This window comes from Trichomonas vaginalis, chromosome II (assembly GCF_026262505.1).
Source record: "Trichomonas vaginalis G3 chromosome II, whole genome shotgun sequence".
In the NCBI taxonomy this organism is placed as follows: Eukaryota; Parabasalia; order Trichomonadida; family Trichomonadidae; genus Trichomonas; species Trichomonas vaginalis.
The window spans coordinates 18,670,479-18,683,364 of record NC_067204.1 but is presented as its reverse complement, the minus strand read 5'-3'; the positions used below and the strand labels follow the sequence as shown (position 1 = coordinate 18,683,364).

At 34.1% G+C, this 12,886-nt stretch overlaps 9 protein-coding genes and 3 pseudogenes across 12 annotated transcripts, besides 1 other annotated feature; 10 read left to right on the top strand and 2 right to left on the bottom strand.

The window, feature by feature from the left end:
• Window positions 1–12,886: part of a mobile genetic element that runs on past both edges of the window.
• On the top strand, window positions 1,046–1,546 carry TVAGG3_0567860 (organellar and viral DNA polymerase type B; the record flags this gene model as incomplete). The annotated part of the gene is made up of 1 exon (XM_051238669.1): window positions 1,046–1,546. A coding segment is annotated over one exon (501 nt), but the record flags the coding sequence as incomplete, so codon positions are not given.
• On the top strand, window positions 1,708–2,313 carry TVAGG3_0567850 (annotated as a pseudogene). The gene has a single exon. A coding segment is annotated over exon 1 (606 nt).
• On the top strand, window positions 2,401–3,224 carry TVAGG3_0567840 (annotated as a pseudogene). Its single transcript has one exon. A coding segment is annotated over exon 1 (824 nt).
• TVAGG3_0567830 (uncharacterized protein) lies at window positions 3,692–4,165 on the bottom strand (the record flags this gene model as incomplete). Its single annotated transcript, XM_051238668.1, has 1 exon — window positions 3,692–4,165. The coding sequence occupies one exon, from the start codon at window positions 4,163–4,165 to the stop codon at window positions 3,692–3,694; it is 474 nt and encodes a 157-aa protein (XP_051096492.1).
• TVAGG3_0567820 (organellar and viral DNA polymerase type B) lies at window positions 4,255–6,159 on the top strand (the record flags this gene model as incomplete). The annotated part of the gene is made up of 1 exon (XM_051238667.1): window positions 4,255–6,159. The coding sequence occupies one exon, from the start codon at window positions 4,255–4,257 to the stop codon at window positions 6,157–6,159; it is 1,905 nt and encodes a 634-aa protein (XP_051096491.1).
• On the top strand, window positions 6,273–8,142 carry TVAGG3_0567810 (annotated as a pseudogene). Its single transcript has one exon. A coding segment is annotated over exon 1 (1,870 nt).
• Window positions 8,291–9,148, bottom strand: TVAGG3_0567800 (uncharacterized protein; the record flags this gene model as incomplete). The annotated part of the gene is made up of 1 exon (XM_001301480.1): window positions 8,291–9,148. One exon carries the CDS (start codon window positions 9,146–9,148, stop codon window positions 8,291–8,293), a length of 858 nt encoding a protein of 285 aa, XP_001301481.1.
• TVAGG3_0567790 (uncharacterized protein) lies at window positions 9,481–9,915 on the top strand (the record flags this gene model as incomplete). The annotated part of the gene is made up of 1 exon (XM_051238666.1): window positions 9,481–9,915. The coding sequence occupies one exon, from the start codon at window positions 9,481–9,483 to the stop codon at window positions 9,913–9,915; it is 435 nt and encodes a 144-aa protein (XP_051096490.1).
• Window positions 9,916–10,239, top strand: TVAGG3_0567780 (uncharacterized protein; the record flags this gene model as incomplete). Its single annotated transcript, XM_051238665.1, has 1 exon — window positions 9,916–10,239. A coding segment is annotated over one exon (324 nt), but the record flags the coding sequence as incomplete, so codon positions are not given.
• Window positions 11,095–11,517, top strand: TVAGG3_0567770 (uncharacterized protein; the record flags this gene model as incomplete). The annotated part of the gene is made up of 1 exon (XM_051238664.1): window positions 11,095–11,517. One exon carries the CDS (start codon window positions 11,095–11,097, stop codon window positions 11,515–11,517), a length of 423 nt encoding a protein of 140 aa, XP_051096488.1.
• On the top strand, window positions 11,548–12,006 carry TVAGG3_0567760 (uncharacterized protein; the record flags this gene model as incomplete). The annotated part of the gene is made up of 1 exon (XM_001301477.1): window positions 11,548–12,006. The coding sequence occupies one exon, from the start codon at window positions 11,548–11,550 to the stop codon at window positions 12,004–12,006; it is 459 nt and encodes a 152-aa protein (XP_001301478.1).
• On the top strand, window positions 12,055–12,291 carry TVAGG3_0567750 (uncharacterized protein; the record flags this gene model as incomplete). The annotated part of the gene is made up of 1 exon (XM_001301476.1): window positions 12,055–12,291. One exon carries the CDS (start codon window positions 12,055–12,057, stop codon window positions 12,289–12,291), a length of 237 nt encoding a protein of 78 aa, XP_001301477.1.

The following is a 12,886-nucleotide window of genomic DNA, read 5'->3' as shown; positions in this document are numbered from 1 at the left end:
GTCATTGATATCATTAATGGTACCATTTATTTTAACATAAAGACGCAAAGCGGCGGGGCATAGCCCATGAACAAATAATTTTTGCTGAATTCAGCACAAAATTCTGAGTAAAATGACATATGGTACGTGTCAAACCGTTGAGTTTTCACAAATTTTAAAATTTGCTGCGGAAAGTTCGTCAAAAAGTGAAGGTTCCCGACGGTTTCAAACCGCCATACTTTACATGAAGATAGTTTACAATGTCAACTAATATATGTACGATAGAAACGGTTATGTAAAGTTTACATTTTGTACAAAAATATTGTGAGTAAATGAACTCATTATTTTTGCATCATGACACGAAGTGAAGATTTGCACTTCGTCAAAATGTGATTGCAAAACAAGCATTTTATGAGCTTACTAAGGCGTTATAAATGAATTCAAAGTATTTACTTACATCTGACCTCGTTCATTTTGTTGCTGAATTCAGCAAAAATAATGTTTAGGGTAGATGGTTAGATCTACCTCATTTCTACCCTCATTTCTACCCTCATGAATTTTCCTTAAGATAGAAAAAAAATAAAGTTAATTTTATTTTATTTATTTTTTTTATTTTTATATAAATATGATTACAAAAATCAAAACATCAGCACTTTCGACAGCATGCACGGCACCAAATTCATTAATCATGAATCCTACGTCAATGTTGGTAGAGATGAAAACTTCATTCCTTCTTCATACTTTGAACAGAAATACAAGAATAAAGCAAGAACTTTTAACAAGTAATTTAGACTGTAGTGCGAAAAGATGAAAACAAATGAACAGTATCTTTATGAAATGCAAGATATCATAGACCATTTGCCTAAATTACCGGAAGTTCAGCAACAAAAACTAACTATTCCTGAATTCGATGAAATTGAAGTTAAAGTTACTGATTCAGTAGAAATAAAGAAGTTCATACGTAAAGTAAATTATGAATTCCTTGGTTTTCATTGCAACCATAAAGTTATGAACAAAGATTGCGACATGGTTTATAAAAAACATTTCTGACATATATAAATCTGAGGAGTTTAAGACTTACGATAACTTTGTTTCATTAGCTGCTGAATGTGTGTGGCAGATAAGAGATAAAGACAGAAGAGGCAAAGTATGGAACGAACAGATAAAACCAACTGCTTCAGATTTAAAGAAAGCCATTGATGCTTTAGTTATTTTAGCTGGTAATGTTTCAATGTATAACGCAAAAATGAATCCGCAATGTTCAAAATGTAAAGCAGCAATGAGGAAATATAACTATTCAGTAAAAGAGATAGAACGTATGAGAAACGATTACGCAGACTTAAAGAAAGAAGCAGAAAAGCCAGCAGAAGATAAAATGGACATGTTGACATTTCTTAATAAAAACTATCCCACAGCTGATGATTTCCTTTTATCTGATGTCAAGAAGAAGTATAAAGAAACTTTCGGCATTGTTAAAATTTTTGATATATTAACTGAAGAAATAGAAGCTACGAAATTGTTTAGAATCTCACGAATTCATAACGTTTACCATGTAAAACGGTTATAAATAATGAGGGTAGAAATGAGGGTAGATATCAGGTTAGATCTAACCATCTACCCTAAACATTATTTTTGTCTGAAAAATGACCAAATTTCATGAATTTCATTAGTTAGAAAATAACGCTAATTTTTTCTAAGAAAAATTTTTATTTTGTATGTAAAGAAGTAATGTCAAACATTGAGTTTGAAACAGTTAGAAAGATTGACAATGACACCAAAGTGGTTAGAATAGGTGATTTAAACGTAAGATACTGTAAGAAATACAACAAATATTCTTTGTCAGACATTATATCTCCATCTGAAAGAAAACAAACCACTGGGTTAGAAATGCTTCAACGCAGAAAATTTTGACAAGAAATCCTGAGCTTATGATATCGGTAAGTTCTATGGAACTACAGATATCTCATTGACAAAGTCTTATACCAATAGTTTTGTTATGGTTAGACTCAGTTGTTGGATATAACTTCATAACTTATGGTTCATTCGACTCAGAACGTTGCAGTGAAGGCTTACTTTACATCGTTCAGAAACCGAAGGACTTCAATACAAAGAGATATAAGATAGGAAGAACATATAATAACTCAAAGATATGACTCTACAGTCAATAGAGTCAAGGTTGTGTTCGTTAATGATATGAGAGCCGCAGAAACAGAACTGCTTGAAGTTTTTGAGAAAATGTATGGTGCTCCCATAAAAGGTAAAGAAAACGTTTGAAGTAGATGAGATAGATAAAGCTATAAATTATTTGACGAAGTTGCTGAAAAATACATGTAAAGCGTTTATTTTTGTCTTTTGTGAAAGTCAGAAAATAACGCTAATTTTATTTTTATTTATTTTTTTATTTTGTATGTAAAGACAGTAATGTCAACATCAGAGAACACAACAATTGCTATCGTTCATGAAGCCATAAATGAAGAATACGAACACATACAATATAACAAACAACTTCGCCTCATTCGTTCGGTCAAAGATGACATGTACCAAATGCAAAGTATAATGAATGCTCTTCGTTCTACAAAGCAAGCATATCATTGGTTTGAAAACCAACAGACAAAAGAACTTTTAGAAGAATTTCCTCATATGATTGCTTCCTCGGAAAACCGGGGAAGAGATTCCGTATGAAAATCGCAAGAATTTGGCTCCTGGTTTGAAAGGTTATTATGTTCATAGACTTTTAGTAAATGCTGTAGCAATGTGGGCTTCACCTTTATGCTTGTTATATTTTCATGATGTTAGATGAACTATATAAAGCAGAACGTGGAGAGATGGAAAAGAAACTTCAAGCAAAAGATGAAGTCATTGAATCCAAAGACAAAAGCATACAGAAAAGAATACCACGTTCGGTACCAAAAGGAAAGGAAAAGAACTATAAGTATATGATTTATACTGAAGAGTTGGAAAATGAAGAAGACAGAGATATGGTTATGTTGCATTTAGTCAGAAGAAACAACAAAAGCTTTTACGACCTTGCTAAGATTTACAAATCTGACAGAAACTGGTTCTATCGTGAAAACTTACCGATTTCAATGACACCGAATGAGCAAATAAAGGAAATAGTTCAAGATACGTTACCTCAAACACACTATGACATCAAAGGTTGTACAATACTTACATTCAAAGAAGACTTACCATTACTGAAGGAAAAAATAACAGAATATTTCGATAACTTCAAAGAGGAAGAATGAAGTCACGACAACATTAACGAAGAGAGAATGAGATGAAAAAACGGGTGAGATCTCACCTCTTCACCTAAAATATATTTTTGTGCTATATTTACACTCATTTACGAAGAAGTCATGAATCCTACGTCAATTATGTTCGACACTGTAAGCATTAACGATAACATTAACAATAACATTAACGATAACATTCATTTTTGCATTAATCCTGCTGTGTTGTCAAAATATCAGTCTTTGTCTATAAAGCAAGCTGCGCTCCATGAGATTCTCATAAATTATTATGAGCATCCGGAACTTCACAAAATCTGGATTCGTTTCTATGGTTTCCAGCGTTATTTTTGCATCATGACACGAAGTGAAGATTTGCACTTCGTCAAAATGTCAGTCTTTGTCATCATTTTTAAAAGAAGTTAATTAACCGAGTGACACATGGTGACGTAGTGACACCTTCAGTTCTTCAAAAATAAATTTTCTTATAAAGCTTCAGGGTCTATTTCTTCAACCATTTCACTTCCTTCGTCAATGTCAATAGAAGCTTCTTCAACCTTTGGTAAGAATTTCTGTATAACATCTTTGTTCGTTATTGTCTTCAGAGATGAAGGATAATATTTCACAGATGTTTCACCCTTCTTATATTCTTTCTGTTCGGAAAGATTTAAAGCAATACTGAAGAAGTCAATGTTAGAGTTCTTTATGACAGTATAATGAGTATCTTTGACATTCACGAAGAAACTCTTTTGTTTCAAAACTACTGCTAACTCTTGTGAAGTATAACGTTTGCGGTCAATGACGATAGCTAATGGTCTGACATACTGACCAAACTTAGATTCTTTCACAAACTTCTTGTTAAAGATAACATTAATATTTGAAGCATTATTGAACTCATTCTTGATGGCAGTAGCGAGAGCATTGTATGAAAAGAACTTGCAATCTTGCATGTGTTTCATTATAATAAAAATATTAAATTATTTTGAAAAATAACTTAAAAAAATCTAATCTAATTTTTTCTAAGAAATTTTTTTATTTCCTACTAAAGATGTATCGGAAGTTGTCTAAGTTAGAACACTCGGAAATAAAACAACTTCTTACAGAAGCTAACATAGAAGTAGCAAAACATTACACAACAAACAAAAAAGCACTCGCTGACATCCTCAATGACTACAATGGTGAAATAACTTATGATAGAATTCATGAGTTCATAAATGCAAGAGCATTTCCTTTAAATGACGTTGCTATTGACTTATATCATAGACGTTCAGTACCTCATGAAGTAAGAAGAGAAATGTTTGACATAACAAATGCGAACGTTGGTCATACTCGTAAAGCTCTTTCTCATGACGTTCGTCAAGAGATGTTTGAACTTACGAACTCAAACGTTGGTGAAACAAGAAGAGCTGTACCTCATGAAGTAAGAAGAGAAATGTTTGACATAACAAATGCAAACGTTGGTGAAACAAGAAGAAGAGACGACACACTGAAACAACAGAGAAGAGAGATGTTTAAAAGTGCTATAGAACAAGTTCGCAAAGCTAACGATGTCATTCGTTCCATTGACGACAAACCAAAAGAAGGTGAGAGATGGTTAAAGAAAGATGAAGAGAATAGGAAGAGAAATGTGAAGTCAGGCAATAGACTCATTGACTTTAACATTGAAGCTTTAGATGAACCAAACAGAGACTACTTACACAAACATTTCGGTAAGGTTTTCATGAGACTCTTAGAGAAAATTAAAATAAACTCACAACAGAGATGGATGGTATGTTATAAACTTGGTGGAAAGTATGAATGTTCTACGTTAAACCTCAATAATATTGGAACATTACTACATCAGCTCTTGAAGGAGAACTTTATATCAGAGATAGAAGCAAATGCTGCAGGTATTGTTGAAATGCACTATGACTTCTTCTTGACAAACATAAAGAATCTTACTGAAATAAAGATGTATGATTTAACAGAATATGAAGGCTTAACGATGTCAGATGTAAAGAAAGGCAAACCAAAAAAGAGACCATATAGAGATGAAAGCACACTGACAAATGACCAGAAAGCCATTTTGGAAGCTCTTAAGCAAACAGGAAACCCAGCACTTATAGAAAGCTTTTGGAAAGATAATGGTGAAAAGAAGTTTTATAAGAAGAGAAGCGGTCAGTTCTGGAAGTATCTTTGCACATTACCTATAAATCTTGAGCGCTACCAAATCTTCAATGAATTGAACAAAAGAACTGCAGCACTTATGACAGAAGACAATTGTTTCGTTTATGCTTGCATTCAGGCTGGAGTAGATGGAGAGACTATTGACCACATGAGAGAAGTCATTCGTGTTAGAGACTTTCCTCAAAGTAAAGTACAAGAAATTTCTGATGCAACAGGTATAGCATTTAATGTTACCATTGGTTACTTCAATGACTCAAGACATAATGAAATAAAGAGATACATACCAAAAGAATGTGAAACTGTTCGAACTATTGACTTATTTCTTGTTGAAGACCACTACATGCTAAACGAAAGATTACCAATGACAACATATTTCATTCGCAACTATATAGAAATCTTGAAGGAGTGTGGTGGAATGAACATTGAGAAACAGATGAAGATTTATACAAAGAGAGAGAACAAATATGTAGTTCGTTATGATAGAACAACACCGTTATGGGATGTTATGAAAACATTGTGGGAGTGCAAATATTTCGAACCTATTTCTTATGGAGAACTTTTCACATATACGACTGACTTATATAAACAGAACCTTGCACCATTTAAAGATTTGACATATGCTCCAAAGTATTGTGTACAACTGAAGAAGAAAGCCGAGTCAAAAGAAGTAAATAAAATAAGTGCAAGTTCATTCCTGAGCACGTTTTCTTTGCTGACTTTGAGTGTAGCACAGACGGCTTTCATAAAGCTTTTAACATCTGTTACGACAGTGAAGATGGTTCAGTGAGTGAAAGCATATGGGGTCAGAACTGTGCAACAGAATTTTTGGAGCGACTTCCTGACAAGAGTTTAATATATTTCCATAACCTCAGTTATGATATAAACTTCATCTTAAGACACATGACAGAAGTGAAAGGAACTCCCATCATTAAAGGTTCACGAACAATGCAAATAACTGGCTTATATAAAGGAAGGGCAATTATTATAAAAGACTCTTACAGTGTTATAAATAAGAAGCTTAAACTATTTCCTGCTATGTTTAACTTACAAACAGGACCGAAAGAAGTATTTCCATATAACTACTACAGCAGTGTTTTGTTAGCAAATGACAACAGAACTGGTGTCATTTCTGAAGCATGTAAGTTTATCCGGGATGCAGATACATTCATGAAAAACATAGATTCCATCAAAGGTTGCAGAATAGATGAGAACCACTTCGACTTAGAAAAGTATAGTACATTCTATTGCAAACAAGATGTAAGAATTTTAAGAGAAGGTTTTGTTAAGTTCCGCAATGATATATTGAAAGAGTTTGATTTAAACGTATATGACTACGTTAGTATTTGTTCTATTGCTAACAAATTGTTTGAGAACAGAGTGTACTTCCCGAATGGAAATTTATATGACCTCTCAAATAAACCAAGAGAATTTATTTCACGCTGTATTCAAGGTGGAAGATGTATGCTGTCAGATAACATGAAACAAAAGAGCGAAAAGAAACTCATTGCTGACTTCGACGCTGTTTCATTATATCCATCCGCTATAGCAAGACTCTATACTTTAGAAGGTATTCCAAAGGTTATGAAGGATGAGATGTTAAGCACAGAGTATCTCATGAGACATTTATTCGATGACGACCAAAAGGAACCCATTGGTGAAAAGTTTATGTCCGGCTTCTTTGTTCTCATTAAGATAACAGAGATTGGCATACATAGACACTTTCCTTTAATAGTTTGTGATCCTGAACTAAATCCAGAACTTAACGTTCCCAGAAGTTCAAACACTTGCTGTTTAATGTATGTTGACCATATAACATTACAAGACCTCATAAAATATCAAGGTGTCAAATGTGAAGTGTTGCAAGGATACTATTACGATGGAAACAGAGATATTAGAATAAGAGATGAAGTAAAGAAGTTGTTTGAGTTAAGGTTAAAGTATAAGAAAGAAGGAAATCCTTTGCAAGAAAATATAAAGCTCATTCTGAACAGTATTTATGGCAAAACTATTCTATCTCCTATTGAGTCAAAAATAACCATAGTAGATGACAAAGATGCTATAAGATATGCAATCAGAAACTACAACCATATAGTGAAGTTCGAAGGTTTGGATGGTTCAGATAAAACTATTTTCAAGCTAACGAAAAGCATTTGCAGACACTTTAACTTCTGTCCACCTGGTGTTAACATTCTGTCTATGTCGAAGAGAATAATGTGTGAAGTATTCTGTACTGCTGAGGACTTAGGAATGGACATCTTTTATAGCGATACGGACAGTATGCATCTCTACAATGAAGATATCCCTCGTTTAGCTGAAGAGTTTGAGAAACGTTATGGAAGAGTTCTCATTGGTAAAAACCTTGGTCAATTTCATAGCGACTTTGCAGAAATCACAAAAGATAAACAAAGTTTAGCATACAAGTCAATATTTTGTGGAAAGAAGACTTACATAGACTTACTCACGAATGATTTAAATGAAGTTGCATTTCACTGCAGAATGAAAGGCGTGAAGCAAGATGTTATTGCTTTAACCGCTAATGAAATGTTTTCTGACTCTGTTCAGTGTTTCTATGATGAAGATAAAGGTATAATGGTTCCGCAAGGAAAATTTGACAAAGACTCTGAGTTCAGTGTTATGAAGTTATATATAAGCACTTTATGACGGTCAAGAGATTGGATTTGACTTATGTAAGTCATGTCAACCTTGCTTTGAAGAGAAGTTTAACTTCTCAATAACGACTAAAACAAGCTTTATTCGTAAGTTGAAGTTCTGAGGTCATTTATTTTTGTCAGCAATGAGGTCATGAATGAGGTCATGAATGAGGTCAGCAATGCGGTCAGCAATGAGGTCATGAATGAGGTCATTTATTTTTGTCAGCAATGAGGTCATTCGTGATAAAAATAAAGCTAGCGTAGATTTTACAATACTGCGATGGTAGAGTTTAAGAGTTGTGCTTCAATGTAGAGACAGTCCTTATGGTCTGGAGGTAAGAACACTGGGCAGTTATGGTCATGAGTGGAGAACATGTCTATCCAAAACTCACGATTGAAGCCAGTTAATTTATAGTATTTAGGGTTAGGAAGTGGTGAATTTCTTGTATGACCAATGAACTCATTTTCAACTCCCTTACTTAGGTTTGAATATAATATAGCTTGCTTTCTATCCCAAATGCCAGGTGTTACAATCTTTGAAAATTCATTTTTCCTCGGAAGCATTGCATCATAATTGAAAACATTCTTGAAATCATCACTTGGTTCAGAGATTTGAAATCTTATACGTAATGGATTTTCTTTCTCTTTAGCGACTTCATTGAATGGTGAGAATACAATGAATTGACAGTCATGTGTTCCATCTTCATTTTCATTAAATTCATAATGAAAGTCTATAAGTTGTGGCTGACTACCTTCTTCTTTCAGTTGTGCAAGAAACTCACGTAAAGGCTGTAAAGTTTGTACTTCAATGTTGAACTTTTTCTCGAACATCTCATTAAATGAAATCATACATTGTTGCAATGTTGTATCGTCTTTAAAGTATTTGTATATGTGAATGTTTTGGGCACTAAAAGACTGTTCGTCATTTTCTATCTCGACTTGAAGTATAAAGTCAACCTTTCTGAAAGCACGTGTTATATACATATTTGTTATGCCAATGTACTTCTCTTCATTTATGTTCACAATCCAGTCTATTGGAAACTTAAACGTTACTCTGTTCCCCTTTATTTTGACGTCAGGGTTTTCACTACTGAACGCAACAGATAAAGGTATTTGTCTATACATTTAATTCGGATAAAAATAACCCATTTACTCTTTCTTTGCTTCAGCTTCTTTAGCTTTTGCTTCAGCTTCTTCTCTAGCTTTCTTCGCCAGCAAACGTGGGTTCTTTTGTCTTCCAGCAGCTAATGCAACAAGTTGTTTTTCACTAAGTTTTCTCTTGGTCTCTCTGGCTTTTGTTCTTGTTTTTGTTCCTTCAGTTCGGATAAAATTTGCTCACGAATTTCTTTCTTCAATGCTTCAACATCTATGACCCCTTGGGTCTTGTCCGTAGGGCTTGTCTGAGTCATTTGACTGTAGATAAAAAAAAACAAAATTAAAACTTTAACCGATGTAAAATGAGCTTGTCAAAATCAGAACGAGAGTCTATTATATTAAATGACGCCAGAGGAATACAACATCCTTTCTATTACGTAAGTCAGAGTAAAGATGGTAAAATATATGTAAGAAAAAGAAAGGTTCCATTAGCGAATGCAGAAAGCGACAACATTAAGGTGTATGGCAAGGGTGAAGTCCACGAAGCCCATATAAAACCTTCTGTTCAAACTGAAAAGTCAATAGAACCAGAAGAAAAGAAGCCAGATGTACTTTCAATAACGAACCAAGAGCTTATTGCAAAGTTCGTGAATTTTATTGAAAAGCAAACCGAGTCAAAGAACCCTGACCCACCAGTGAAAGAAGTTGAGACAAAAGAGAATGTACAGTTCATTGAAAATGTCAAGAAACAACTTCCACCACGAATGCCAAGAAGAAGAGTGAGAATAATGAAGTAAATAGATATTTTTATCCGAAGGAAAGACATGCAGAACGAACAGCTAAACGAATTTACTCCAGCAGAGCATATTCATCAGATTCGCTCATATTTCGATATCATAGACAATGCAGTTCAAATTGGTGACACTAATAGAAAATATTCTGACGCAAAGATTCCATCACAACCTGGAACTGCTAAAGATAACACATGGGTAACATTCAATCTCTCACCTCCTGGTGAAAATATGTTGGACCTTTACAATACATTCATTACGTATAAAATGGAAGGTCAATTTATTGCAGATAAAGAAATTGGTTCAGGTTCCAATAAAACAAACCCACCAGGATTTTGGATTGGTTTCGATGACGCTTTCTATGCAGTTGCTGGATATCAAATCCTTGCAAATGGTCGTATCGTATATTCTCAAGACAACGCAAGAGAAGAAGCATATATAACTTCAAACTCACAAACTACCGAACAAATAAAGAAAGTAGATGTTTTCTCAAAGACTCGACATGAAGATGTATGGAGTCATTCGGGAACATGCAGAACAGGACAAATTGTTAGTGGTCCAATTACAGCAGGAAAATCATTTGATTTTAAGCTTCGTTTAAGAATTCCTGTTAGAAGATTCCTTCCATTAGAAGCTATTCGATTTATTCCAGCTTTTGCAGGAAACATTCAGCTTAAAGTAAAGTTCAGTAGCGACGCCTTACAATGCACTCTTATATCTGTAAATGATATCATTGCTTTCAATCCAACTCTTAAAGTTGCATTTGCTTCAGATTCAAATCCACCGACAAATAAATTTGTTCCATGGAATGAACCATTCACTATGATAACGAAGGCAATAGAAGCTAGTGGAACAGTTACTATTACAACTGTAACCCAGCAACTATTTCGAACAAAGATGGATTTTAATGAATGTTTCATTCATCCAAAGTCATTCTCTTTAGACCCTAACATTTATACAGAACTTGTAGAACATTATACAAACGAGGCTTTATGTTTTCCTGTTAAAGTTATGGATTGGATTCCTATGGACGGTTCATTCTCAAAGAATACAGATAGTTCAAGTGCAACATTTACAGCAGCTTATACGCCTATTAATGTTAAAAGTATTTGGGCACTATTTAGAAAGAAAGACAACTATTATGTTAATTTTGAGAACCCTAAGTTTAAATATCTTCAGCTTTCCATGGGAGCTTATGGAAATATGCCTGCAGAACCTGAAAAATCATATGGACCTGTATTTTATGAAATGGTTGCGAACGCTTGCAATACAAACAATGATATGATTGGATTTAATGAAGATGTTATGAGGTCATTGGTGGATGATGGTAGTGTGGAACATAAATGGGATAGCTATGACAACACACATTTCTTATGTGGTTTTCCAACTGAAGTGGACTTTTGCTTCCAGCAAGGTCAAACATCTACTGCTCCAATAACATACAAATTGTCTGTTAAAGGACCTATTGAACTAGCAACTGAAAACGTACCAAAGCCACTTATTGGATTTATGAGGGATTGTTGCTTTGCAATACAAGTAAGACAGTCAGGCATACCAATAATAAGACTTGACGACTATAACTTAGCAACTGACGACAGTGAGGAATAAAGGATGAACGTTTATTTTTAAAGCTTATAAATGAGTTCTTCATCAAGCTCTCGTGAACCTTCACCATCTATGAAACAAACTTTACCAAACGATTATGGAGCACCTATTGAATATTTCTTACGAGCTGCACAATGGCAAAGAGCAGTTTCACCAAGGTTAGGTGTTCCACCAGCTCCTGTCAAAAATAGCATTTGGTCAAGTCCTTATATAAGATATGGTCTCCCACTAGGTTTGCTAGCTACAGCAGGAGCAGTAATGATGTTGAAAAGAAATAAAGCAAATGTTGTAAATAATACTGAAGTAGCTGAAGTTAAACAAACTCCGACACCAACATCAAAACCAACGCCTTCACAAACAACACCTTCAATGACTCCTGAACCTATGGAAGTACAAACTCCTGTTCAAAAGTCAACTCCTAAACCGACTCCAACATTTAAACCAGAACCTACACCACAAATAAATCGTAAAACTCCTGCGTTTCCTTACTGAAAAAATAACGTTATTTTTATTTAATATTAAAATTTTTATTTGATTGAAATGACAAATAAAGTCACTGAAGCAATGAAACAAAAGTTTTTGGTAGAATACATTAAATCAGGAACTATTCCAGAAGGTTTTTACATTCATGCTATGAAGGATGGTAGAGTTCAGTTTAGAAAGATAAAACAACCATTAGATAGAGAAGGTATATTAAGGAAGATTAAACTTCATGAGGACAACATTGCTAAACTTAAGAAGAAGTTAGAAGAGTTGGAGAAAGGAAGAGAGTTATAAAGCAATGAGAACGTTTATGTTATGAGAAATTTTTAACGTTAGTTTTATTTTTACTGAAAATTTTTATTTGGATGTAATGACGAAAACTATTGAGATAACAAACTACAACGGTCATGAGTTCAAGAACTTGTTCTTCGTTCCGCGTGAGAATACATTCTATCAGATACGAGGGAGAAAGGGTAAAGTTAGTTTAAGCATTTATGATAGTAAACATAATGGAAAGTTTATACAAGCAATAGATACAAACGGTAAACGTGTTTCATTACATTTGTCAAAACTTATAAACATTAATTATGACAGCGACTTTGACTCAGACGATTGGAGCGACAGTAGTGATACTGAAGAATATGAACTATTATGTGAAGCACAGCAATGGGAGGAGTTGCAATACTTTTGTAAGTGAGAACGTTAGTGTGAACGTTAGTGTGTACGTTAGTGAGAACGTTAGTGAGAACGTTTATTTTTTCATGCACGTGCATTGTGTCGCGGGGAGTTGCCATGGGCAATGACCTGCACACAATATATAACGTACAGAGAGGTGAGATGAGGTGGTTTATGTGATAAATACTTTACGTGGCAGAAATAGTTTAAGGTT